This window comes from Oryzias latipes, chromosome 16 (genome assembly GCF_002234675.1).
Source record: "Oryzias latipes chromosome 16, ASM223467v1".
NCBI classification, from domain to species: Eukaryota; Metazoa; Chordata; class Actinopteri; order Beloniformes; family Adrianichthyidae; genus Oryzias; species Oryzias latipes.
Window position 1 is genome coordinate 20,430,955 of NC_019874.2, and position 25,744 is coordinate 20,456,698.

The 25,744-nt window shown below is 42.8% G+C and overlaps 3 protein-coding genes across 6 annotated transcripts; 2 read left to right on the plus strand and 1 right to left on the minus strand.

Moving 5' to 3' along the window:
- The first annotated feature begins 76 nt into the window (after positions 1-76).
- Positions 77-5,333, plus strand: eno2 (enolase 2). The gene is made up of 13 exons (XM_004077982.3): positions 77-213; positions 644-729; positions 830-925; positions 1,010-1,068; positions 1,145-1,214; positions 1,315-1,448; positions 1,524-1,746; positions 1,826-2,023; positions 2,183-2,259; positions 3,627-3,751; positions 3,835-3,943; positions 4,702-4,760; positions 4,907-5,333. The coding sequence occupies exons 1-13, from the start codon at positions 92-94 to the stop codon at positions 4,974-4,976; spliced, it is 1,428 nt and encodes a 475-aa protein (XP_004078030.2). The 5' UTR covers positions 77-91; the 3' UTR covers positions 4,977-5,333.
- A 1,891-nt stretch (positions 5,334-7,224) lies between these two features.
- Positions 7,225-18,656, plus strand: atn1 (atrophin 1). 4 transcript variants are annotated; one of them, XR_002292082.2, is made up of 10 exons: positions 7,225-7,455; positions 8,959-9,092; positions 9,368-9,469; positions 9,829-9,948; positions 10,097-12,882; positions 12,980-13,196; positions 13,790-15,257; positions 16,055-16,235; positions 16,354-16,531; positions 17,910-18,656. XR_002292082.2 is itself a non-coding variant. In XM_011485447.3 (10 exons), the coding sequence occupies exons 2-10, from the start codon at positions 9,066-9,068 to the stop codon at positions 17,941-17,943; spliced, it is 5,100 nt and encodes a 1,699-aa protein (XP_011483749.1). In that variant the 5' UTR covers positions 7,226-7,455; positions 8,959-9,065; the 3' UTR covers positions 17,944-18,656. The 4 variants fall into 4 exon arrangements, 3 of the variants coding, with proteins under 3 accessions (XP_020566247.1, XP_011483749.1, XP_011483750.1); XM_011485447.3 differs by having other exon boundaries at positions 7,226-7,455; positions 16,068-16,235; XM_011485448.3 differs by having other exon boundaries at positions 7,226-7,455; positions 16,068-16,211.
- A 5,469-nt stretch (positions 18,657-24,125) lies between these two features.
- Positions 24,126-25,744, minus strand: LOC101171359 (putative zinc finger protein 705E). Its single transcript, XM_004078209.4, has 2 exons — positions 25,470-25,744; positions 24,126-25,379 (listed from the first exon to the last, which is right to left on the minus strand). Exons 1-2 carry the CDS (start codon positions 25,630-25,632, stop codon positions 24,721-24,723), a joined length of 822 nt encoding a protein of 273 aa, XP_004078257.1. The 5' UTR covers positions 25,633-25,744; the 3' UTR covers positions 24,126-24,720.

Consider the following 25,744-nt stretch of genomic DNA (forward strand, 5'->3'; position numbering starts at 1 on the left):
CAAACCAAATTATTTTCCTTGCATCAACACAAAAATCCATGTTTCTCCTGCTACTCCGTCCTCCTTTCCCCTCCCCAGCTCTCTCCTTCCAATGACTCACACGCTCCCCCTCCCCCTTCTTGTCATACGTTTCTCCCACCTCCTTCTCTTCCGTCTCTTCCTCATACATCCCTGTGCGCTCCTTCTTTCCACTAGGCTTCAAACAAACTGCAGGTAACGTTAAAAAAGATTGATCTCTTTCTTCATCCCTCCCCCAGTCGTGCCTCCTCACCCTTTCTCGTCGTTGCATGCTAGGTGTCTCCTCACATTCTCCATCTTTTCACTGAACCATTATTTGACTGAAGCAGCCCAGAAATTGGCTTGTAGCGTGTAACAGGTTGACGGTAGAGGTTTTTGAAATGATTTCTATGTGATCGTCTATATCTTTGAGTTGGGTGATCGAGTGATGCAGGGCTTCTTCACAGGAAGCCTCTTTTGCAGTTTTCCACCCAGAAGGCTGCGTCACTGTAATCATAGTGCGACTAAAGCGACACGCAGGCCTCTTGGTGTGACCATTAGCTGCAAAATCAGAAAAAGACTGAATCAATTTTTGATTTTTGTGTACAACCACTAAGTTGAGCTGATGATCTGTCATTTTTTGCAGGATGTCCATAGTTAATATTTTTGCTCGAGAGATCCTTGACTCCAGGGGAAACCCGACCGTGGAAGTAGATCTCCACACAGAAAAAGGTGTTTTTTTTTCAAATGAATGTAGAACTTAATATGCATCACTAATTGATACAGTAATGAAAAATATATACATAAAAACAATATTCCATCTCTAATCTAGGTCTGTTCAGGGCAGCTGTGCCCAGCGGTGCCTCAACCGGCATCTATGAGGCTCTGGAGCTCCGAGATGGAGACAAAACTCGCTACAAAGGCAAAGGTGTGCTTTTTACATAATGCCTCTACACCTGTTTTCTTTTTTAGTCCAAAAAAATCCACACTAACTTGTTTTCTGTGTCTAAAGGTGTGACCAAGGCTGTTTCTCACATTAATGACAGCCTTGGCCCTGCCCTCACCCAGTCTGTAAGTAGATACAGCAAAATGTGGCTTCTGAAAGAAAATCTTGTTTCCTGTTTGGGTGACTTTTTTCTTCTCTCAGGGAATCAGTGTGCTGGAGCAGGAAAAACTAGACAACCTGATGATTGAAATGGATGGCACTGACAATAAATGTAAGCCTCTGTTTCATTTGTGGACTGCAAAACGTGTTAAATTCTGACCTCTTGTAAGCCTTTCCCAGTGTTGATCAGCATTCTCTCCTTTGCCTTCCAGCCAAATTTGGAGCCAACTCTATTCTGGGAGTATCTCTTGCCATATGCAAAGCTGGTGCAGCAGAGAAAGGGGTGCCCCTTTATCGCCACATCGCCGATCTGGCTGGAAACGGAGAGCTGGTCCTCCCAGTTCCGGTCAGATTTAGTTGATCTTCTATAAGAGCTAATCAGAGGCCGCAAAACTCAAATCCCTCTATCCACCCTTTTCAGGCTTTTAATGTGATCAACGGAGGGTCTCATGCTGGTAACAGACTGGCAATGCAGGAGTTCATGGTGCTCCCGGTGGGTGCAGAGTCCTTCCGGGATGCCCTGCGTGTGGGGGCAGAGCTCTACCAGACCCTAAGAAATGTCATCAAGGAAAAGTACGGTCAGGATGCTACAAATGTGGGGGATGAAGGAGGGTTTGCACCTAATATACAGGAAAACAGTGAAGGTAACTACTGCGATCGCTTGAAAACGTTTCCCCTTCATCTCCTCCATGTTGTGTCATGTCTCCTGTTCTTTCCTGTCAGCCCTGGAGCTGATAAAGACTGCCATAGAGAAAGCAGGCTTCACTGACAAAGTGGTGATTGGGATGGACGTCGCCGCCTCAGAGTTTTTTAGTGAGGGCAAGTATGACCTGGACTTCAAGTCCCCACCCAATGCTGCACGCAACATCAGCGCAGACGAGCTGGCCGGTATCTACCAGGGCTTCATTAACAACTACCCAGGTGTGCACTGTGATTTATCAGCATTTGTGATTTTTGATTTCTGCAAATTTCTGAGTTGCTTCCAGAAACTAGACAGACTCTCTTCACTCCATGTCAGACAGATTTGGGATAATTACAGCAGTTTTCAACAAAATGACTGTACCTGTCTTTTTCTTTCAGTGGTGTCTATTGAAGATCCCTTTGACCAGGATGACTGGCCTGCTTGGTCACAGTTTACAGCTTCAGTGGGCATCCAGGTGAGATTAAACAGTCACGTAAGTTTTCTGCAGCACCCGGGGCATTAAAGTCCTAATCCAATCACCTTTTGATCCATTATAAAATCGTTTCCAGTGGTCTTTTAATTATGATTATGCCATTTTTAGCCAAAAAAGAAAAAAATTGTCTTTGTCTAGGACATAGTTTCTGCAGAGCTGCTGTAGTTAATTGGAAATTCACCTTTTAGTTGTAGGCATGACCATTGGCGCGGAGTAAGCCTACCCCCATCATCCATCTGTTTACACACTCTCCCGCTAGCTTACAGCCCCAACATAACGTAACAAAAATGACGAGCAATAATGGAGCTATCCAGCCTTACAGTTTTGATGCCAGCTCAGAAAAGTAAAACAAAGACGTACATGGATGGATGGATCAGAATGGAGTTGAGCAGACAGCTTGTGGCGTGCGCACAGTGACACATCACTGCTACAGCTTTTTTCAAACTGCATTTTTATGTCTGTTCCTAATTAACAACAATTTAGATAAAGAAACACTCAGAAATCCAATTTTAAGCTTAATTTTCCTAATAAATGTCTTCCATCATGAGATAAATGCCACAAACACCAAAAACACAATTTTCATCGGAGTGAGTCTTTCATTGATACCACCTCTGTTTTATTGAGCATAAATTGTGGTCAATTTATTTTGCTTTTTAAGCTTTGTAGTTATCTGTAAAATACACCTGAAGAAGTGCAATTCAATCCAAATTGTTACTCTGGAATACAGTTTTCCCTTTTCCCCTCATAATTTTGCTTTTTATCATTGCAAAAACAAAATCTTAAAAATGTTTAAAAAAAGACTGTGTTTCAAGAAAAAATTGTCTCATCTGTCTTGCATGAAAAAACTGTAATTTTATTAGGAAAGTTTTTAATTTTTATTCCGTCGCACAGTAAGAAAATGTCTTAGCGACTGAAATTATTTTCCTAAAATGAAAATTCTTGGTAAGACCAATTTATTACCCCATTTGCAGATTTTTGGCTTATTTAATTTTTTTGGTACATTTTAAAAATGTTTTCCTTATTACTAGGGGGGGGGGGGGTCCAGTGTTTTAGAGCTGAATTTAGGAAGACTGCACACTTCCTGAATAAAATTCATGATAACCCCTGTAATCACTGAGGTATTATTATTTTATTGTGCACAGTATACATGCAGTAGCATGTATAGTTGATCATCATATTCACAAATGCTATTTCTAGAGATAAAAGACAACTAACACCTTACAACACAAACATTATCTTTTTTCTGTAAAGGTTTTTGTAAAAATCACAGAGAAAATTCAAACGTTCCTCCTTTTCAGGTGTCTGCATCCCCAAAAGCCTAAAGCTGTCAGAGATTTTGTGCTGTGCAGGTGGTTGGAGATGACTTGACGGTCACTAACCCTCGCAGAATACAACGCGCCGTGGAGGAAAAGGCCTGCAACTGTCTGCTCCTCAAAGTCAACCAGATTGGAACCGTCACTGAGGCCATCAAAGCGTATGTCATTTCAGGCTGAAACAACAGCCTTAGTCTCACACGAGGTCCCTGCTGTTCAGAAATGCATGTTGGGCCTTTGGCAGGTGTAAGCTGGCCCAAGAGAACGGCTGGGGCGTGATGGTGAGCCACCGCTCGGGAGAAACAGAGGACACTTTTATAGCTGACCTGGTGGTCGGCCTTTGCACTGGACAGGTAACGCACACCATCCAGTCGATACGTCAGTGTGCAGTTAGTTATAGCATGTTCCGCACAACAAAAGGGAGCTCAGTAGACACAAATATGAGAGACATAGTAGCCTTATAAAACATTGTGATCCAGTTTTTTATTTTTTAAAGAAAGCTAAAGCAAATCAAACATTAATTTTTATGTTTACTGCAAATTAAGACAATTAGTATCACGTAGGGATGCTGCGGTACACTTTCTTCACCATTCGGATCGAACCTCGACATATGAGTCACGGTTTTATTTCGGTTTGATTTATAAATTGCTTTTTAATTTGCTGATAAGCAAGTAACAATGAAGAAAAACCTTTTAGGCAGCCTATGGCCTGATGTAATGTTATAAAGCTTTAAATAACAACTCCTTCTTAAATTTAACACAACACGTGTTTGACACGTTCAGTATAAACCAACAGGTATGCAGTATGGATGCAACAATACGCTTTCCCCACAATTGGGTTCAATGGTGTAACGGTTCGGTTTTCAAACCGAGAATTGTGGCATCCCTAATGTTTTCATGCATAAACCCTTTTATTACAAGGAGAAGAACCTATATATACAGCCTCAAAAAGATAATGTCTGCATAAAGCATGTTTTGTTTTAAAGGATTGTTGCTCTACTTGAATTTATAGACTGACAAGTCATTTTTCACACAAAGCATTTTTTGTTTTGTATAAATGTAAACATGATAAAAGGGCAGTTAAATGAATTAATGAATTATAATGTTCTCAGATCAAGACTGGAGCTCCATGTCGATCTGAACGTCTTGCCAAATACAATCAGCTTATGAGGTACGCTGTTTTTGCTCCTTATGTTTTTTTTTCTGACACAACTACCAATCTGAGCTCACTTTTTAAATGTTAACACTTTTCTGATTTGTTATCACTTTGCTTTTTTTAAAATTTTTACTTGACTTCTAACCACGTCCTCCTCTTAGGATTGAGGAAGAGCTGGGTGACCAGGCCCGTTATGCCGGACACAACTTTCGCAACCCTAGTGCCCTTTGAGCGCCAGCGTCCCATGCAGGGGTGCAGAGGAGAGCGCACATGCAATGAAGCTTTCACTTAGCATGGTTTGTGATCACTCACCAGTCTTGGAAAATCTAAAAACACCTTAAGTGTGACCTACAATAATAAAAACACAGTGTGCAGATACCGTAGCAATATTATATTGATCAAGTGAAATCACACTTCTCCCTCCTCTGAGCCTTTAGTCTGTTTTCAGATTGTTGTGGAAGTGTTTGAAATGTTTTTGCTGTTGTTTTGCCTTCCTGCTACTCTGCAGCCTGATCCAAAAATGTGTGTGTATGTATGTTCGAGTGTTTTGTCAGATGTTAACTCAATAAAAAGGAATATATGCTGTTATGAGCTGTATTGATTATTAAAATACAAGCAGTTTTTTCTCTGAATCATCGACTGCTTTACATGCAACTTTAGCAATTATGAGATTCCCCAGCTCTATGACGAACTGGTGACTTTTACGGTGGGTACTCCACAGATGGGATAGGCTCCAGCGACCCCATAACCCCAAAAGAGTGATGTATGTATGGATGGATGGATGGATGGATGGATGGATGATGGAACACATTTTTTAAAACACATTTAATAAATAAACTTGAACATGACAAAACCCGTGGAGAAGCTAAAAGGTAACAAAGCACTAAAATACACTGAGAGTAATTAACTCTAATTAGTCAGCAGTGAATAACTGGCAACCTAAACCTGGTTTGACTAACAGAGGGAAAACAAAAAAAAGAACATGACTAAGAATACAAATGAAAAGCTAAATATATTTTCAGAAAATATTCATTTTAATACATTATTTTTATATTCCCAAATGCATTTTTTTCTGATATAACTTTAATTTGCACAAATTGAGCTGTGCGTAACTGGGTATGGGTAACTTGCTTAGCATAGAAAATACTGTTAATTTTAAGCCTTTTCACACCAAATTTTATTGACATAAATGCAAAGAAGTTTTTATTGCTGACTTTCATCAATTTTATGGCACCCTCAAAAGTATTCATCTTCCCAAAGCGTAGGCCTACCAAATAGTTAAACTGTAAACTTCCCTATTTGATGAGTAGGCTAATTTTTTTCTTAATATTTCCTGTTTACCATTTGTTAACTTATAACTTATAATTTCTTATGCACATGCACCGTGCTTTAATTATTTTGTCTTTAAATGTTGTAGTGGTCATTTTTGGATGCATGTCATGTTCTGTAAATAGGTTTATATTCAACCAAGTTTGAAAAGCAATAAATAGATAACTCGCTGGAAAAACTGGGGGGGGGGCACCTTTATTAATATTGTTTTTTTTTTTAAACCAAGCACCACTACTTCTACTACTTCCGTGAAGAAGAAGAAAAATTACACCTGAGAACAGCAGGGGGCGCTCGCAGGACAGGCTCATCCTCTGTAGCTTCAAGCCGGCTGCTGCTGATGATGATAAAAGGAGGCTCGGGGTGACGCAGGCGCACTGCGCAGTGTTCGCCGGGGTTGTTATGGTTACCACACAATAGGTGACGGGACAGGGGGCTGCGTGAAGGGGGCAAAGAGAGGGAGGGAACGACAGGAGCGAGGAGGAAGGGAGAGGAGGAGGAGGTCTGCGGAGCCGCTTGACTGGACACACCGCTGCAAGCTTCTCCCAGACAGACAGACACACAGACAGACAGGGAGCTGATGGGCAGATGCGGAGAAACCTGAGACACAGAATCAGCGTTTGATGGTTAAATATCCTGAACCATCACTTGTCAATGATGGTGTCAATAAAATAAATCCTATAAAAATGATGGATTCAGAGGGAGGACACTGATTGGCCCCCCTTCACGCGGAGACAGGTGTTAGTCTCTCCATACAGTAAAGGTGACTCTGGGGGGTGAGGGGGGGCGGGGGGAGTAGTCAAGAGAGACCCTCCCTTTTGGTCCCCTCCTTCCTCAGAGTTTTGGATCTCACTCTCTTCCTCCTCCTCCTCCTCTTTCTCCAGCCACCCCCTCTCTCCTTATGCAAATCACGCCTTCACCACTCTCGCTTTTCCTCACCCGTCCCTCTCTCTGTCTCACCCCTCTGCAAAAATATTGTGACTGTAAGACCGAAGAGGGGTATAAATAAGTGCAAGCAGTCTTGGAGGAAAGAAGGGGGGGGGGAGTAGGTAGTGGTGTAAGAAGGGGGGCAAAATAAGAAAAAAAAAAAGAGGGAGAGGGGTGGGGGGGGGGGGTAAAAGGGGGTGGGGGAAGAGGCGAGGGTATGTATCAATTTGTACAGTCTTCAGTTGGCACCCCTGTTTTCCCCTGCAACGAATAACCAGAGCTTTCTTTCTTATTGTTATGATCGGTGCGCTCTGCAACATGAGCCAGCCTGCGCTGACAGACGCCCGGGCTGTGAGGCGTGCGCGTCAGCGTGCAACCTAAAACGACAAAACAGGGAGAGGGAAGAAAAAGCGGAGTGAGTGAGAATGGGAGAAGAACGCATCGCTGGATACCATAGGTAAGGAGGAGGAAAATGGATGCTTTAAACTCCTGCGTTTGGAGCTGCTCCTGATGGCCACGTTTGCGCTCTTCCTTCCATTTTCCTGAACCCCCTTTGTGCGCTCATCGTCACGCTGCGTTACGGCTAAATTATGTCCCGGTGAATTAACGCTGAAGAGTGCACGACGCGCGCCCACATTCCAGCGAGGGGAAAGGGGACAGGGAGCCGGTACGAAATGCAAAGGGATTCGCCATTCCGAAGAATGGTCCTTTTATTTTAACATGTGCGGCGCTCGGAAGCGGCTCGACGCAGGCATCCACACGTATGTGCAGCTCCAACACGGTGGGCTTTGGGAGGTTTTCTGAGGGCAGATTCGGCCGCTCTCTGCTTGCGTATCAATAACATTCGCTGGGAGAAAGAAGAAAGAGTCGTTGCAGTGTGCGCTCACTGGTGATGTAAGCAGAGCAACTGCATGCTGCTGCTTTGCATCACATGCAGGGCCGATTTGTTGACGATGCGTGTGCTGGATGCTTGCACGAGTTTGCAGAGGAAATGATTTTCTGTTGGTCTTTGTAAACTGACCGTGAACAGAGACCTGCAGGAGGACCACAGACAGGCCACTGCTGCCACCTGTAACTGAGATTCATTGTGTAGAGTACGCAGAATGCCGTCAATAGCTTGTAAATGCACTGCATGTATATATATTTTTTGCATTGTGTGTTTGGATTTTGAGAAAAATGTCTGCATCTTTCACTGCAGTGTGCACTAATTAATGCTCATCCCCATGTGTTGGGAAGCTACTATAAAATGTAGCTTGATTTCTTAAAAGAAAATATCTATATTTATAGTTATCTGTTTGACATCATTCACAATATAAGAAGCAAATCCTATTGATGTGGAATGACAATTGTTCCACACCAAGCACCAAATGACATGATCTTGACATTGTGTGCATCCCTAATGGCATGTTTGAATAAATAGGCTTGTGGTTCTTCTGGTCATAACCAGGTCATGAGGGTTAACCACAAGTGGCTGAGGGCTGTTGCAGAGGAGCTGAAAGCAGAGGGGGTGTGGCCCCACATAGTCTTGATGTTTACTGGGGGTGGGGGGTTTGGGGGTCTCGCTCTTGTGCAGCCTGAGATTGAAAAAGCATCAGCTTCATGAGTATTCTCCTCCAACTAGTGCATTCTGTCAACAAGAGTGGGTTAACCTCTCGCATTTCTGGGTCTGAGCGGCTGTGGTGAAAGCAGAGGGCAGAGAGGGGACTGTTTTGAGCAGAGTGAAGAGCAGTTGTGGAGATAGAGTGCAGAGCATGCGGGGAATTTAAATGCTCTTGCTGTGCTTTTGCGGTTGTGCACTCACATGTTTTCAAAATGTCAGAAATTCCACAATTTGGCTCTTGTAAAAGAGTAAGAATGATGATCATTGCTGCATCCTTCTTCACATTCCCTGCAAGTTATTTGTGCGATGTAAAAAAAAACAACATGGATCACGCCTTCTTTTGCTTGTGCTTCTTCACAGGTTTTGCTAGGTCTCACGGTGCAACACAGCCCAATCAATAACAAATGGAACCAGTTCTACCTTTGCAAGGGCTCGTGTTCTAAAATGGACGTTATAAAGAAGACATAATGAAAACAAGGACGCACAAAGAATCGGTATTTTTCTCAATAGCCATTTTGACCAAAATACTAAATATTATTTGCTCTAATACGAGATAAAATGTTTAATATTTGTGTTTAATACTGTGTCTTCCTCTCATATACCTTTTAAAATATATTGTTGTTTATGCTCCAATCATTCATGTTATGATTATTCACAAAGACAACATATTTAAAAAATGTATCTGCATACTTCTCTTTTCTCCATCCAAACCTTCCCAACTTTCCACCACCTGTCTTGTGCTCCTCTTTAACTGGACTTTGCTTTGCAGATGCCCATGCGTAGTGGCAGAAGGAGGGGGGCAAGTGAGGAGAGAAGGGGCAGACGGCCGCACCCCAGCCCCACTCGTCCTGAACGCAACGACAGGCAGACGGTAAAAATATGCCTCCTTTTATGTGCCGTGTCTCTTCTTGTTTTGAACTAATTTTACATTTGTGCATTCAGACAAAAACGAGGAAGAACAAAGGACTGTCTCTGCGTTTGACCTCTGTGATGTCTGTTGTGAGCTGCTTCTTTATGACTCATTTGTATGATTTCCACAGACATACCTTTACAGTGTAGGAACAGGTCGACTTTGTATTGCACATCTTTGTTAATTCAAGTCTTTGATGTGTCATGTTTGACACCGATATTGTGTACGTGTGCAAGTGTGGGTCTGTCCTAAAAACAGATATAGTCTTATTAAGGATGCAGAACCATCACTGCCGAATTAAAGCTCTTGTGTTGTTTTAGCAACGAGGCTCTGGTGAGGAATTGGCTGGAAATCGCTTCAGTCGCAGATCACAAGGGCATGATTCATCAGAGAGTGAGGGGGAGGAACTTGTATCTCCTCCAAAAAGACAGAAAGTTCAGGTTTGTCTAACTCTCCATCAGTACATTATATGCACACCATCTATAAGATGGTGTTTTAGATCTTTGAGGCTCAAGCTGTTGTCTCTCCTTAACAATCAAGCAGAAAGTGAATATTCTCAGTTTTCATTTTGTCCTCAATTTCCTTTAGGACTCAGCTTGTACCCCAAACCCTCCAACATCAACACACTCAACTGAAAGCTCGACTCCTTCCACGGTTCCACCTCCAACCACTGTTGTCAGCCAATCTCGTGAGAGTGACAACGAAGACGGCCAGTCCCAGGGCAGCAGAAGTTCAGTTGTGGGGAGCCTTGCCAATAGTAGTAGTAGTCTGAGCAGTGGGCGGGATATAGACCAAGACAATCGTTCCTCATCTCCAAGCCTTTCAGCCTCCCCTCTGGGAAGTCTAGACTCTGATTCTGATGGCCCAGACTCACCAAAGCATGGAGAACGAGAGAAGACTAAAGAAGGGGGGGCAAGGAAAGTCACAGGAGAAGATAGGAGAACTGTCCGTGAAGGGAAGGCGGAGGAATCCTGTGGAGATGGAGAGAAGCGAGACGTGGAAGGCGCAGAGGACTGCCCGTCTTTGAAGCCCCCCTCCACTCCCTGCTCTTCGTCTGGTTTGACTCCTTCTCTCCGCGGAGCAGGAGATTCGTCAAATGACAGCAATAGTGGGAGGAAGTCATATTTCTCCCTGGACTCCAAACTGATGTGTAAAGTTGAGTATGGCACCCTAACGGGTGTTGAAGGAGCCTTAAGTGGTAACCGAATGACTCCCAAAGCCAGCTCACAGTGCGTCACCAAGACAACTCTCTCTGGAGGAGAGCTTTCCCACAGTAGCCCCAACATTTCCAATTCTTTACCAACTCCACTTCCTCCTCCACCTGCCCTAAAACCATTAGAGCTCGGAGGACAAAACTTGCCTGCTGAGGTTAAGACGGAGAGAGACAAAACAGAGAAGGCAGACAAACTCCTGGAGAAAACTCAATCCACGCCTCCTTCTCTGCTGCCACAGACTGCCCCCCAGCCTCAGTCTCAGCCTCAGATACAGCCCTCCAGCCATTCTCACCACTACAGCTCCACCAGCTGGCAGGGGGGCACAGCAACTGGTTGCCAGGTCAGCTGGGGTTACACTCGTTACCCTGGCAACCATCACTCACACCAGCCTCCTGTTCAACAGCAACAACTTCCCTCCGTTTACAACCCTCCATCCTCTCGCCATTCCTCCTCCCACCCCTCTTACCTCCCCCATTCTCACCCCCACCCCCACAGGGAGTACCTTCCTAGGTACACTGGAGGGGGAGGCGATAGAGATAGAGGGGCTGCAGGAGAGAGAGAGAGGGGAGTGAGAGGGGAGTGTGGTGGGAGAGAGATCAGTAGGGAGTACCCTGCTCCCACTGGAAACAGCAACAACAATAGCAGCAGTAATATTAATAGTACTTGTGGTGCAATGGGTGGGCCCAACAGCATCCAGAATAGGGAGTTTGGGGTCCTGAGTCAGAGTCGTGAGTACCAAGGATCTGGGAGAGATGGACCTAACATTGGTCCAGAAAGGAGAGACTTTGGTCAAGCTTTCCGAGACAGGGATCGTGACAGAGAAAGAGAACGTGAAACAGGAAAGGAATTTAATCCACAAAACCAAAACAGAGATTTTGGCCCTGGTGGAGCTGCAGGGGGGCATCCCAGAGATAAAGATGGCAGCAGATGGGGTGAGTTTCCAGGCCAAACAAGAGAAGTTAGCAACAGCAACCCTAGCAATTCCATATCACAAGGAAATCCCCCAAGCTCAACCGCTGGGTTACCAGTAGCCCCCATGCTGAATCGTGACCCACCTGTCTCTCCTCAAAACAATCTAAATCACCCTTCCCAAACATCCCTTCCCTCGCACCATAACTCTCATCCTTCAAACTCATCAAATAGAGACTTTCCTCCCCCTCTAGACCAGGCACAAACTCCATCCTCTGGTGGAGATCACTTTCACAGAGAGTATCCTCCTTCTGGAGCAAAAGACTTTCCTGCTGGTGTGCCTCCTCCTGCTGGCACAAACCGAGAGTACTTAAGCTCCCCAGGGTTAACTCCAAATGTGGGTCGAGAGTATTCAGGGCCCGGAGGAGCCCAGTATCCTCACCCACCTTACCCTCATTACCAGTCTGGGCCAAAAGACAGGGAGAGGGACCCAAACCTGCGAGATTCAACTATGTACCAAAGCCGTGGAGGCTCAAATCAGCCTTCTGCACTCTCTCCTTCGTCCTCCAGCACTCACCATGGGCCATACCCCCATCAACCATCTCTGGCTTCTCTACCCTCACCTCAAAACTCACATACTCAGCCTTCCCCAGTAGGTATGGCTGCCGGTGTCCGCCCCCAACACTATCAATCCTCTACCCAGACCCCTCCGAAACCCCTATCACCCTTGCCAAGTCCATCAACTAATCAGATAGGACCTTTTTCATCTTTTCCCTCTGGCCCCTCATCCGCTTCCAACGCGCAACTTCAGGGGCCGGCTGCACCCACCAGCTGTTCACCTGGTTGCCGTCCTTCCCCTTTCCACGGCACTTTAAACAGCCGTCCTCAGTTCAGTGGAACATATCACTCTAATGGGAACAATGCTAGTCACATGGCAAACAGTGGTAGCAACAGTAGCACACCCAGTAGCAGTAATACCAACTCTCAGTCACTCTCACCTCAAAATATCTCAAAGGGCCCTCCACCTCAAGGTAACTCTACCAACAATAACAGCATTTCAGCACCTGCTACGAGCTCTGGCCTCCCAAGTGGAGATGGGAATTCAGATTCAGGACCACCTCCAACACCTGTCATTAAAGAAGAACCAATAGAAGAAAGGGAAGAGAATGAAAGCCCACCACCAGTGTTGAGAAGCCCCTCACCAGAACCAAAACCTGTGGACATTCCCATCCACGCCAGTCAGTCAGCACGGTAATGTCAAAACGAGGTTGGCATCCTCACTAAGATTGTCAGTGAATCCTTACCCAAGGCTTCCAATCGTTGTTAATTCTGTATCTTCTGACTCTAGGTTTCACAAGGTCCTAGATCGTGGCAGCGGGAACTCCTGTGCACGCAGCGATGTTGTCTTTGTTCCACTAGATGGATCCAAACTGTGGAAGAAACGGAATGAGATGATTGAAAGAGCCCGAAGAGAGGTGGAGCAGCGAGCCAGAGATTTAAGAGAAAAAGAAAGAGAACGAGAAAGAGAACGTGAACGTGAGAGGGAACTGGATCGTCATCTGCAGGTGTGCACATTTTTATGTACCATGTCAGATTTTGTGGTTTTAATGTGGAGACAGATGACCAATATAATGCTACGTTCACACCAGGCTTGGCCACGCACGTTTGAGCGACCACTACCAATGCAAATTTAATGTAAATACACTTATATGCATGTTTCAAACTCTTGTCTTCATGCGTCACTACTCAAGCTTTTAAGTCAGTTTTCAAGCTATACTTTCAAAATTGAACATGCTGTAAAAGTTAAATCAGTTGAACTTTGACTGGTCAGGGATTCTGATTTGGTAGTGACTTATTTTTTGTGTCCTTTTTAATACCAGAAGTAATAACTGTTAGAAAATTGATTATGGAGAATAAATTAATATTTGCACCTGGCTGAAATCATATGACACCAAGTCTTTCAGAACACGAGACAATGATTCGCGAGAATTGCACCACTTCCACATTTTGCACCAAGCCTCTTCCAACTGTAGGTACATGCGCTAGTATCAGATAGCGACAAGCCATTGTGAACACACTTGCCCAGTGTGTACGTAGCATCACAGGACAGTTTTTAAGTGGGTTATTGCAAATTGTCTTTCTTCTGTTTGTACTATAGCACCAGAAGGACATCAGTGCTGCTGGAGGGGCTCGCCAGGGCTCCACACTTTTTTTCCCTTCCTCATCCTCTATCATTCTTGACCCTTCTTCTTCTGCATCATCCAGCAACCCTGTCCCCCACCCTCCTCATCCCCAGCATCATCCTTCACATCCACATGCTCACCTTCCTCCGACACACCATCTCCATCCATCTCTGTCTCACTCAATACCCCATTCTCTGCTTTTACCATCCATGGGTGGTGCATCAGCTGTAGTCGGAGGTCCCCAGGGAGGCCTGGGAATAGGTTTAGGAGGTCCTTATTTGGGTCCCGACACACCAGCATTAAGAACTCTAAGCGAATATGCTCGTCCACATGCTATGTCTCCACTTGGGGCTGCAAGTCGTGCCCAAGCACACCACCCTCAGGTTCATCATGGGCACCCCCATGTCCACCCCTCATTTTTCCTCCCTCAGTTTCAGAACCATGCTTTTGCCCATCCACACCACCTCCCTACTGATGCAGCTACAGCAGCAGCTATTTTGGGGTTTTTGTATGGTGGTAGTCTAGAAAATGGTCCAGGCATTGGTGGCCATCCCGGAATGGCAGGAGGTCCGGTACCTGGTGGGATTGGAGGTCCAGGATTAGGAGGAGTTGGTTTCCCCCACTCAGTGGCTTCTCATCGAGATCGCATGAAGCCTGGATTTGAATTTAAGAGTGATGAGCGGGTTTACCCACCTGGATCCATACCTGATCCTGCAGCCATTGCTCTTGCTCACTCACATTCTCATGCTCATGCAAATGCCCATGCACAAGCTCACTCCTTGCTTATTGGCGGTGGTCCGGCAGGAGCCAATGAGGTGTCACTCTATGGTACTCCCCCTCCAGCTCCCCCTGGACCTCCACACCTCCAAAACCCAACCCTGGCACCAGTAACTCGGCCTCCCAACCCTCCTGCACCTCAGCCAAATCCACCTCCTGCATCTCTACTTCCACCATCTCTTACCTCCCACCCTTTATCTGCTCCGCCTGCTGCACCTCAAGTGCCACCATCCACTGCTGCTCCTCCATCCGCTCCACCTCAGCCTGCTCCACCAACATCTAGTGCTGCCTCACTTCATCACCCAGTCCCCCATTCATCTTTTTCCTCCTCCCATCTGCCACCAGCGTCTGCACCCCCTGCTCCTCCCGAGAACTACCCCACTCCCACCCGCTCCCCTGCTTCCTTTGAGCGTGACAGGAGTGGAGAAAGAGAAAGGGAAAAGGAACGAGACCGAGCAGCTTTACCGACCTTTGGGGAGAGGGAGCGTGAAAGGGGAGGAAGCAGTGGGGGCGGAGGAGGGGGAGCGAGTGGAGGAGGTGGGGGAGGCGGTGGAGGAGGAGGAGGAGGAGAGAATCTTGGTCGTCTTCAGATGTTAAACGTGACACCCCATCATCACCAGCATTCACACATCCACTCACATCTTCATCTGCACCAGCAAGACACAGGTACTTAATTCTACTAAGAATCCTGATATCAGATTGTTTTTGAACATGTGTTGCTTAAAAATCAATAAAAATATTGTTTTAATTAAATAGGTAGATATTTTTGGCTGAATCTTATCTAATGGTACCTTCTTGATGTCTTAATTGCAGCTAAAACAGCTCCAAGATGGTTTGATTTATAGTTTTGTGTCCAGTCTACTTTATGTTTTCCACTCTTATAGTTTAAATAATTGGAAAAACGCTGACTGCAGATATCCAAACAGCAATTTGAATGTTGGCCCACAGGCATTGGCAGACTTTTGCAGTTCAGTTATATGCACCATGTTGCAAAGCATGCAGGGCTGTTAAATTCAATATCAAATATTGATCAAAATGACTGCAAAATTGTTGGAAAATGTTGCATTTAGGCTCGCTATCGAGCAACATTTTTGTGACAATTTTTGTTTTTTTTTCACAAATATATTTTTGTGCATGGATAGGATGGAATACATCAGGAAAGGAGCATGGCTATCAAAAGAAACTTTACATACAAGCAGATTTCTTTTGGTTGTTTTTAGACAACATTATAAATGTTTAGTTAGCATTTGACAAACCTTTTCTACACATGTAAGTTTTGTGATCATATTTAACCTGAGAAAACACTGCTTTTTTAAAGATCTAAATCAGAAAAATCTTTTCTAAAATCTATTTTCTGTGCATAATGCATATTTTTACTCATAGCACAAGTCAGATAATATTTTCAATGTTGTACGTTTTCTGCTTTGACCCCTATTAAATTTCTCCTGTATTTCCAATTACATCATTGGCATCCAGCGGCGGGCGGGGTTCACCCCCTAATGGACCCGTTGGCGTCAGGGTCTCCTTTGGCACGCCTCCCTTACCCAGGAGCCACAATCGGCACCCCCATCCTGGCTCACCCCCTCACTGACAGCGATGTGCTCCGCCAACAGCTGTTCGGTGAGGAGAAGGCTCCTCGTCCATGTACTCGTTCAGTTTTCTTCTCTAAACAACAGTGCTAAAAATATATCAAGACACATTTTTGACTCTAGACGGGGATGACTGACCTTAATGTCCCTCCTTTCCCTCCGCTTCCTATTAGGTGCTCCTTTCCGTGAACTGCCACAGCCATCCTCCCTCACCGGTCCCATGTCGGCAGCCCATCAGCTCCAGGCCATGCAGCAGGCCCAGAGCGCAGAGCTGCAGATCCAGAGACTGGCCCTGGAACAACAGTGGATCCACCATCACCACCACTCCCTCACCCAGGACGAGTATTACAGGTACAAAGTCAACATTTTTAATCAACCTCTTTTGTGTCTCAGCTGCATGTATCTGGTTGCAAAACATATTTACTGGTGTGGTAACAGTGATTCTTAAAAAAAATTAAATAATCATGTGGTTCGTGGAGTAACATTTTAAATAATGTTTTAAGTGGTATTTAAAGTCCCAACCCAATCATCTTTTGATCTATTGTAAATTTAAATGCATTGTGCTTTTTTTAATCCAAAATCAAACAACCTGTATCGTTTCCAAGGACATAGTTTCTGCAGAGTGGCAGTTGTTCATTAGAAGTTTGCCTCTGAGTTGTGGGCGGGACTGTTGGCACGGAGAAAACTTGCCCCCTTCCTATCGTGCATCTGTTTATGCATTTTCCCGTTAGCTTACAACCGCTCACAACCCCAACTTAACATTACTGGTGCAACAAAAATGATGAGCAGTATTGAAGCTTTCCAGCTGTACACTTTTGAGGCAGATACCAGCTTGAATGAGGAAAATGAAGACGGACATGGAACTAGTTTTCTACAAGAGGATGTATGAGAATGGAGCAGAGCAGGGAACTTGTGGCTTACCGTAGTAGCTTCTACGTCACTGCTACAAGCTTTTTCAAATTTCAAAATTTCATCTGTTCCTGATTCCAAACGATTTGAAAAAGAAATACTCAAAAATGCAATTTTAAGCTAAAGTTTCTTTACATATGTCCTCCATCATGAGAAAATGCCACAAGAAAATGGTAAAAACATCAAAAACCTGCTTTTCATTGGAGTGGATCTTTAAACAAAAATAAAAAGGTATTCTCAGACATCTGCTTCCTATTCCTTTGGAGGAAAAAAATATTTTGCTAACAAAGAATGCACTGTTCTGGAGAAGATTATTTATTTAACAGAGAATAATTTTAACAAAATTATTTTTTTATTGTAATTTTACTAAGATTCTCATTTTCCACAATCCCACTGATCCCCTTTAACCTTTCTGTCAAATCTCAGATCTTAAGCTGACTTTAGACCTGAAGCTAAATTTTCAATTTAACCACTTGCTGGACTAATCCGGGTTACTAGATTTGTCAAAAAGCTTCACAAAGCACAGATGCTCATTAAAGGAAACAAAAAAAGGCCTAAACTTGACCTGATCCTTTGAATTTATCGGGTTGTAGAAATCTCTTTGTATTACATTTGTTAGCTGGTTTGCTCTTGGGACATTACAAGTTAATACCCCAAGCAACCAAAAAAACAGTTTTCTGATTTACAGAGAGGCAAATATCAGTCTGTTGCAGCATGCATGCAGGATATTAATGTTGACAGCAAAATGCACTTGCCTGAAATGAAACCAAACCTCAGCTTTTGCTCACAGACCGGTGTGATTTGTCTTTTGACCTTTCAGTCACCTGAAGAAGGAGAGTGACAAGACCTTGTGAGGGAGGGGCACAGCAGAAAGCAGCATGGAAAGAAAAAACAGTGAAAAGTGGATAAATACTACAATGAAAGCCCTGAAAAACAATGAGGAAACAAAGACTTATTTACAAGAGCTGGACATGGAATTTACTGACGAAAACAAGAGGATTTTGAAGGATTGTTGGCGGAAGAAGGAGGGGGTGAAAATGTTGCACAGAGTCCCTCCTAACGACCCCAGCCTCCAGCGCTTTTCCTGCATTTTGTTCTTCGGTCCTCTTTTTTGTTTTCTGTTTTTTGCTCTGTACAGAATATTAGCTGGAGGCAACGATGGTGACATACAGTACGTGTAAAATACTTGATGCCAGAAGACTGTGTACATGAGTCTTTTATGTCGTTGCATGTAGCTTTACGCGCTTATTCTAAACTGGTGGAACTTTTGGTTCTGTTTTTAGTCATTTCCCCCTCATTTGTATCTGAGGGCTGCTCTATATGCATGGGATCAGCATTTTAGTGTTTTGTTATGTTTATGATTAATAGTATTGTTATTAAGATTATTGTTGTTTGTTGATAATGAATAATTATATATACAACACATATTATTTGTATTATTTTTTTACATTTTCATGGTATGGCAGTTGGTTTTTATGTTTGATTTTCAATTTTCCTTGTGTAACAAGATGCAAATGAGGGCAAAAAAAAAAAATCTGAAAATAAATTATAATCTCTTTTTTGGTAATTTCGAGTTTTTCACTTGCAGACCCCTCATGTACATTCAGAGCGTTTGCCCTGTTTTGCATGTCTTCTCATGCACGAAGCATATCAGATTCCTCTCCCTCCTTCCTTTCTCTTTTTCTCCACCAGCATGTCCCTCCCTTTTTTTTCTTTTTTTTTTTGAGTGTAGCTAATAGGAGACACATGGGATGAGTGAGAAACAGGGGAGCAGCGTTGTTCCAGTGTACAGCCGTAGGGACAGCAACATTTGCTGCAACGTAAAAATGAGAAAATATAGAGAGAAATCAAATAATGAAAAGGAGGAGGAGCTTAAAGTGTGTTTTACAGATGCTGGTGAAAGCTGAGGGTGAGTTTTCATCATGTCTGGCTGGAGGAATCTCCTTTACTTGGATCAGTGATCACAGCCTTGGTGTTCCCTCACTGGTGGCCCACAGCTCTGGCTGAACAAACGACACATTACTGCTGCTTTTTGCGCTTTAAAAAACCTGCAGCCCTCCGGTGCAACAACAAGTCTGTCTACTGCGCTACACGACTTCCTGCATGAGTTGGAGGTTTTGTGTCGTTAAAAGTCACCTTGAAAAAGTGTGTCAGCACTACGTAAAGAACCTTCAACAGGACACATTTCACATTTTCCCCTCTGGTGACATCCCATCAGGATGTATGAAGAAATCTAGAGACAAATCCCCCTCCTTCACAGTCTCTTGCTAAAATAAGAAGGATTTTTTTTTTGAATAAATATACCTGAAGAATGAATTGTGTATATGTAATTAAGTTTATCAAGTGTGGACAAGATAAAAAAAAGACAATTATAGATTTTAGGAAGACCAGAAATAACTAACATCCCTTTTCTTTTAAAGAATAATCCTTTTTTTTAAAGTTTTGTCTATTTTAACATTGCTGATGTCATTCCTATAGTTTCTTTGCTGTGGTGATTTTGCAGTTCTAGTCCTTTGTTTCTAACTGGGACACGATTGATTGAGATTCTACCTCTGAGGAGCCTATTGAATAAAGAGGAGAAGTGGAGCACGTGGTGGTTATCCCACCGTTGCCATCATCATCGTGTAACCCGACGTCCCCCAAAGCTCCCCTCCAAGAAAGAATTAAATTGGAAAAAAGAAAAGGTTTTAGGGATTATTTACAAGACAGTGGTGCTGAGTGCAATTTTCACTGCCGTCCAAGCCAGACATCCAAATAAAAGCACAGGCTGATAACAAAGGCTCTGTCAATCCTGCTAATAAAAATGCTCTACATCCTGTGCAAAAGCTACAGTTTGATGTGTGTAGGAGCTTCAGTCACAGGCATCTAACTGCACCGCAAAGCTGATTCCTGTCCATGGAGATTACAGTAAAAGTGAAATAAATTATTTTTGCTGTTGTGGATCACTACAAACATTTTAACATGGATTTACATTTCTATTTGTGGGACTTCATATGTTTTTTGAAAGACTTTAACATCACTATAATAAGAAAAATGTGATTTAAAGCTATTTCTGTTTTGAGATTTGAAATTTCCCTCTAGGAATGATAAAAAATTTCTAAACTTAAACCTTCTGACCAGATTTGTTTTGCCTCTTTATTTCTTCTTGTTTGATTGGGTAATAGTGATTTGAAAGTAATTGTTTCCTGTTGTTAATTTACATTTGAAACCGTGTCCCAGCGCTTTTCAAAACTAGACTGCCTCTCTGCGGTTTGGCAAATTGATTGCTTTTGCTATTAACTAAATGCCCCAAAGGCCTCAGCAGGCTTTAAAGAATAACACAAGAATCATTTCCAAATGGCTTCGACCTGCCATGTGATATTAATTTTGGAAGATTAAACAAACAAATCCACAGCTGAACATCCATCTTTGATTATATAATGATTAGAGTCTTACTAGAAACTAAGGTTGTAATGAAGCCAAAGCAAAACAAAGCCTTTAAAGAGAATACAAGTTATGATATTTCCTGTTATTCAAATCCCACTGTATGGTTTGCTTTTTGAACATCCTTGAGAAAAGAACAAATGCATTTATTTCAATTCTGAAACGAATTTTTTCTATATTTATCAATTATTATTTGATGTTGCTTTTCTGTTAACTTTTTAGTAAACAAAACAAATGTTTTTGTTGTTCCTAATGGTTAAATAGAAGGTTCAGAGCTGAGGAATATTAAAAGTGAACTGTTATGATTTGTAAGTCCAGTCTGTGCATTTTATATACAAGTTAGAGTGCAGAGTTGCAAAAAAAGACAAAACCATTAAAAAAGAACAGATTTTTCCAATGTTCAGCAAACTGTGGACTCCAGGAAATCCCCCCTTTATCTCACTCATCTCCAGCAGCGCTGTCACAGCCTGCAGAGGCAACAGACACACTGAAAGTGAACAGCAACTGCTGTCTGAGACAAGCGTCTGCTGCTTTTCTTTTTTCCACCCAGACAATCAATCTGCTTTGACCTCTTGCTCTCTGCAGCATGGAGAAGATCATCCCAGTGGATCATCTGCACGCATTGCAGAGCATTCGTAAGGAACTCTATTACAGAAAATGCAATCAAAGAGAACACTGCCTGTCTGCAGTCACAACCGGAGTTTGCCATGTGGGTTTAATATACCAGTCATCTTAAAGCTAACAAGTTGGTGTTCGCAGTGGATTTCAAAGCACCATAAAGCCCTGCAAGCTTTCACTGTTTTTTCAGGGATATTTATGGTTGCTTAAATTGTTAAGAATGTTGGCAGAATTCATGTAAACACCACACTTTTCTCAGAGTCTGTTCCATCACAACTCCAGACTGATGTCCTTGTCTATGAATCTTCCCCGATTAGTGGCCGACAGAGGCCCGACTCGCTGTGTTTGTGTTTCGTTTCAGCGAGAAGAAATGGATTGAGACATTAACTCGAGTCAACAGGAGCAGTCAGTGCTAAGCAGTGGAGAGAAAACGGAAAAAGCAGAGCCCCAGCGTGCAGCACCTAGACCAGACAGATGTATGTTCTTTGGTTCTTTTGTTTTCCAAATGTTGTGCAACTAGGAACAAATCAAGATGGTTCAAATTATTGCTCACACGATCAAAAAAGTATTAAAATTCCCCAAAGAAATACATCAAAAAACATGATAAGTCTGAAGGTATCTGTAAAAAAAATATGAGTGGAATCTGGAGGGAGAGATTTCCAATAAATGGACTTTGTAGAAAAGTCCTGATTTCACTTTTGGACAAACTTTGACCTCTGAGGTGTTGATCTCTGATAATACCATGGGCTACATCAGTATTGCAGATTGCAGTTGCTTTGTGTTGACAAGATTTTACGGGGTGAGCGAGGCCACCTGAAGAGAGCTTCTCTACATCCTCCACATCGAGAGGAGCCAGTTGGGGTGGCTCGGGTGTAGCGTCCAGATGCCTCCTGGACGCCTCCCTAGGGAGGTGTTCCGGGCATGTCCCATGGGTTGAGGCCCTGGAAAAGACCCAGGACATGCAGGAGAAACTATGTCTTTCAGCTGGCCTGGAAATCACCGGGGGTCCCACAGGCAAGTGGTCGGAGAGAGGTAAGGCTGGGCATTTTTGTTTAAACTGTGACAGGAGAGAATATGGATGGTTGGATGGATGGATGGATGGATGGATGGATGGATGGATGGATGGATGGATGGATGGATGGATGGATGGATGGATGGATGGATGGATGGATGGATGGATGGATGGATGGATGGATGGATGGATGGATGTGGATTCATCATCAGCCATGATACGGTGCTGCAGCCAACTTTATTAAATGTAGAACATATTTCATAACCTCTACCTGTCATCACATCTATATGTTAAATAAACCACTAATTTGTTGCCAAATCTTGCTATTTCAAATGAGATAATTAAAATAACTTACCTATTAATTTAAAATCAGCATTATGCTTGAGAATAAAACCTACTGACAAGTGTTAGACAGAGCAACATGCAAAGGTCACAAGACAATGAAGTGGTCAAACATGGGTGAGCATTTGATATCAAATTCTGAGCTTCATCCTCTTCCTCTTAGGTTCTTCCCTTTCTAAGTTTCCTTTGCATCTGATCCTAAAGTGAGTTCTGACAAAAAATACTGGTGGCCAATAAAAGTTGAGCAAAACATACACTAAACGCCATAATAAAGTTAAAAAAAATGTAACGATTTTTCCAAAAATTGCTTAAATGTTCTGATTGGAAAAGAGAGACATTTGGCCAATTTTATAGCAATTTTGGACATCTCTGATGCATCATCAGCCAGGACAAACAGCATGTTGCCCACCCACCTCTTTGTTGCAAAGATTTTAATTAATCCCTCATAGTAGCTAATCTAGGCTTTTTACCAAAAAAGCCACATGTCTATGATCACCTTCATATATGTACAAACTACCTTCTCTGATATTGATTCAATGCTATGGTCACAAAAAATGTGATTAAAATGATTTGGTTTTAAAAAATAAACATCAATAAATATAAATTTCAAGTGATCACACATAAGCGGCAAAGCATGTTCCCCTATGATCGGGGGGTTGTGGGTTCAAATCCACAGTCAGGTCATATGAAAAAATTCTAAACTCAGCGCCCACCTGCTTCACACTCACCATAAAGGGGTTGGATGATTCCTGTGTGCAGCTGTGGCTGCGGCTCACTGCTCCTCCAGAGGATGGGTCAAACGGAGAGAATAAATTTCACACTTCCAAATGTGTGACATCTGATGGGACTAAGGCTGAGATTTTAAACGTCTGTAGTTGGATGATATAAAAGAGAAAAAGTGTTTTTCATGATGGTTGAATGCAGAAGCTTTCTAAAGAACAGTCTACTTCAACGACACACAGAGTACTTTGGATCTCCAATGAAAACATCAGGTTCTGCAGAAGGAGCTGGCTTTAGAAAATACTAGTGCTTCAACAAAAAAATGAGCAGTAGCAGAACACTGAAGATAATGCGAAGTAGAAATAAAAATATATATACATATATATAAATGCATTTAAAATGGCTCAGCATAGGTCATGCCTGAATCCTGTTTAAAGAGCAGAAACTCTATTTAACAGAGAGGAAAGATGGGGAACCCTAAAAAACTTTTTCTTAACCCTGAAATTGACCAGAATACATCTATCAAAACGAAATTAGAATTTTTATTTTATTATTTTAAAGCAAATCATAATTTTGCAAAACATCCCAAAAGAAATTTCGGACAACGGGACACATATGTAAGAATGATTTTAAAAGTGTGATTTCAAAGTTATACATCTTAAAATGTATTTACAAATCGGTTTTAAACACAACACAGGTCAAGTCCGCAACAACAAGAAGTAAACGAAAAACAGCTTGCAGTCAGAAAGTGAAAAGAAATTCTTTGAAAAGCTTTTGAGTGAGCCCCCCAAAAATTACATGAATTTCATTATACTATAATATATTTATTTTTTCAGTCTGTCAAAAAACTTGCCATTTTCACTCAGAGATATTAGGAATTCAATTTATTTTGTTGTCAGGTAAGGACAAAAAACAAGAACATTTAGCAAAGTATTTTTAATAACAATTCATTTTTCTGCAAATATCTTTTGTGGTTTCTTCACAATCTACACAATTGACAGAAACTTTGATATTTTAAATTACAAACATCAATGTAGGTCAACATTTTTATTTTAAAGTTTAATGTGAGCTCAAACATGCAGTTTGTTGATGATTAATTTGCTTGAATTTGTTTTCAAAAAGTCCCAATAGGGCTTTCCACCTTTGCACTGTGTGTGTTTTTGGAATGTATGGAGGTCCCAAAAGTTAGTTTGATACTATTTTTAATCAACTCTGAAACTGCTAAAAAGTGATAATCATTTCATGAAAATGTGCTACTGCCACCTACAGGATGACAATGAGACGTTTACAGCCTAAAAATATAATCATAAATTCTTGGGTTTTATGAATTGAATGATTTATTCTTTAAGAGTAAATGCTGATTTAAAATAAGATTTCATTGGTTAATGTTTTTTGCCACAACAATTGATGATCTCTTACAGAGGGCCTATTCATGCTTTACAATCATTTTCATGACTCATTGTTTGGTGTGTAGTGTAACCGTCCATTATCATATAATTACTATTGTATTTGAACTCTAGTCTGCAGTGTTTAATACAGCCGTGTTATCCCCCTTGTGTGCGCTCCTTATATGCCTGCCCAGAGACTCCATCCATTTGAATGACTTGCCGCAGTATGTACAGATGAACTGTTTTCCCTCCGTGTGAATAGTCTGGTGTCTGTTCAGAGCGCTTGTGGTGATGAACCTCTTCCTACATATTTCACACCTGTATGGTCTCTCGCCTGTGTGGGTCCTGATGTGAGCTGACAGGTGGGAGCAGTTGCTGAAGCGCTTTTTACAAACGGGGCAGCTGTAGGGTTTGCCTTTGCTCTCCTCACCATCAGAGATGTTGAGAAACGGGTGAACGTGCAGGGCTTGCTCCTGCAGACTTGGCTTTAAACCAGAGGGAGAGGAGATTAGCTTGATGTCTGACTCTAATGCCTCCAGAGGCTCCCCGTCCTGATCGATCCAGAAATGTTTAGGGGTCTTCTGAGGTTCTGCCTTGATTTGCGAGGATTCTGGATGCTCCTGCTCCACGCTGCTGTCTCCATCTTCCTCACAATACTGGTGCTGGGGAGCAGCCTCTGCAGGGGATGATTGATGGTATTCCTCAGCAGCAGGGGGAGGAGGGTGGTCTGGTCTGGGGGGCTGCAGTAGATGGTCCTCGAGACACATGTCGGTGGTACAGCCTGGGTCTGGATAAGACAATAGATTCTCGTTTATACCATTAAAATCCTCGAAAATAAAGCTACTTTAATCACCGGTAGTCTCTCCATCATACTAACCTGACGTGAGAAGCTTCAGTTGCATCCTGAGGTGAGTGATTTCTAGTTCTTTCGAGCGGAAAATCTCCTCTTTGTATTCGATTATAGTTTTTTCAACCGCTTCGTAAATCTCCTCCGCGACTGCAGTCAGTTTGTCGTTGAGAAATTCTCTCAGGGATTGCATTTTTGGACGCTTAGCCACGATTCCAGAACGTGTTAGCGGCGGCTGAAGACGTATTTTGCGGGTCCGTAAACGTCACGCTTGGCTTGTAAACAGAAGACTGAAAGGGACGAGT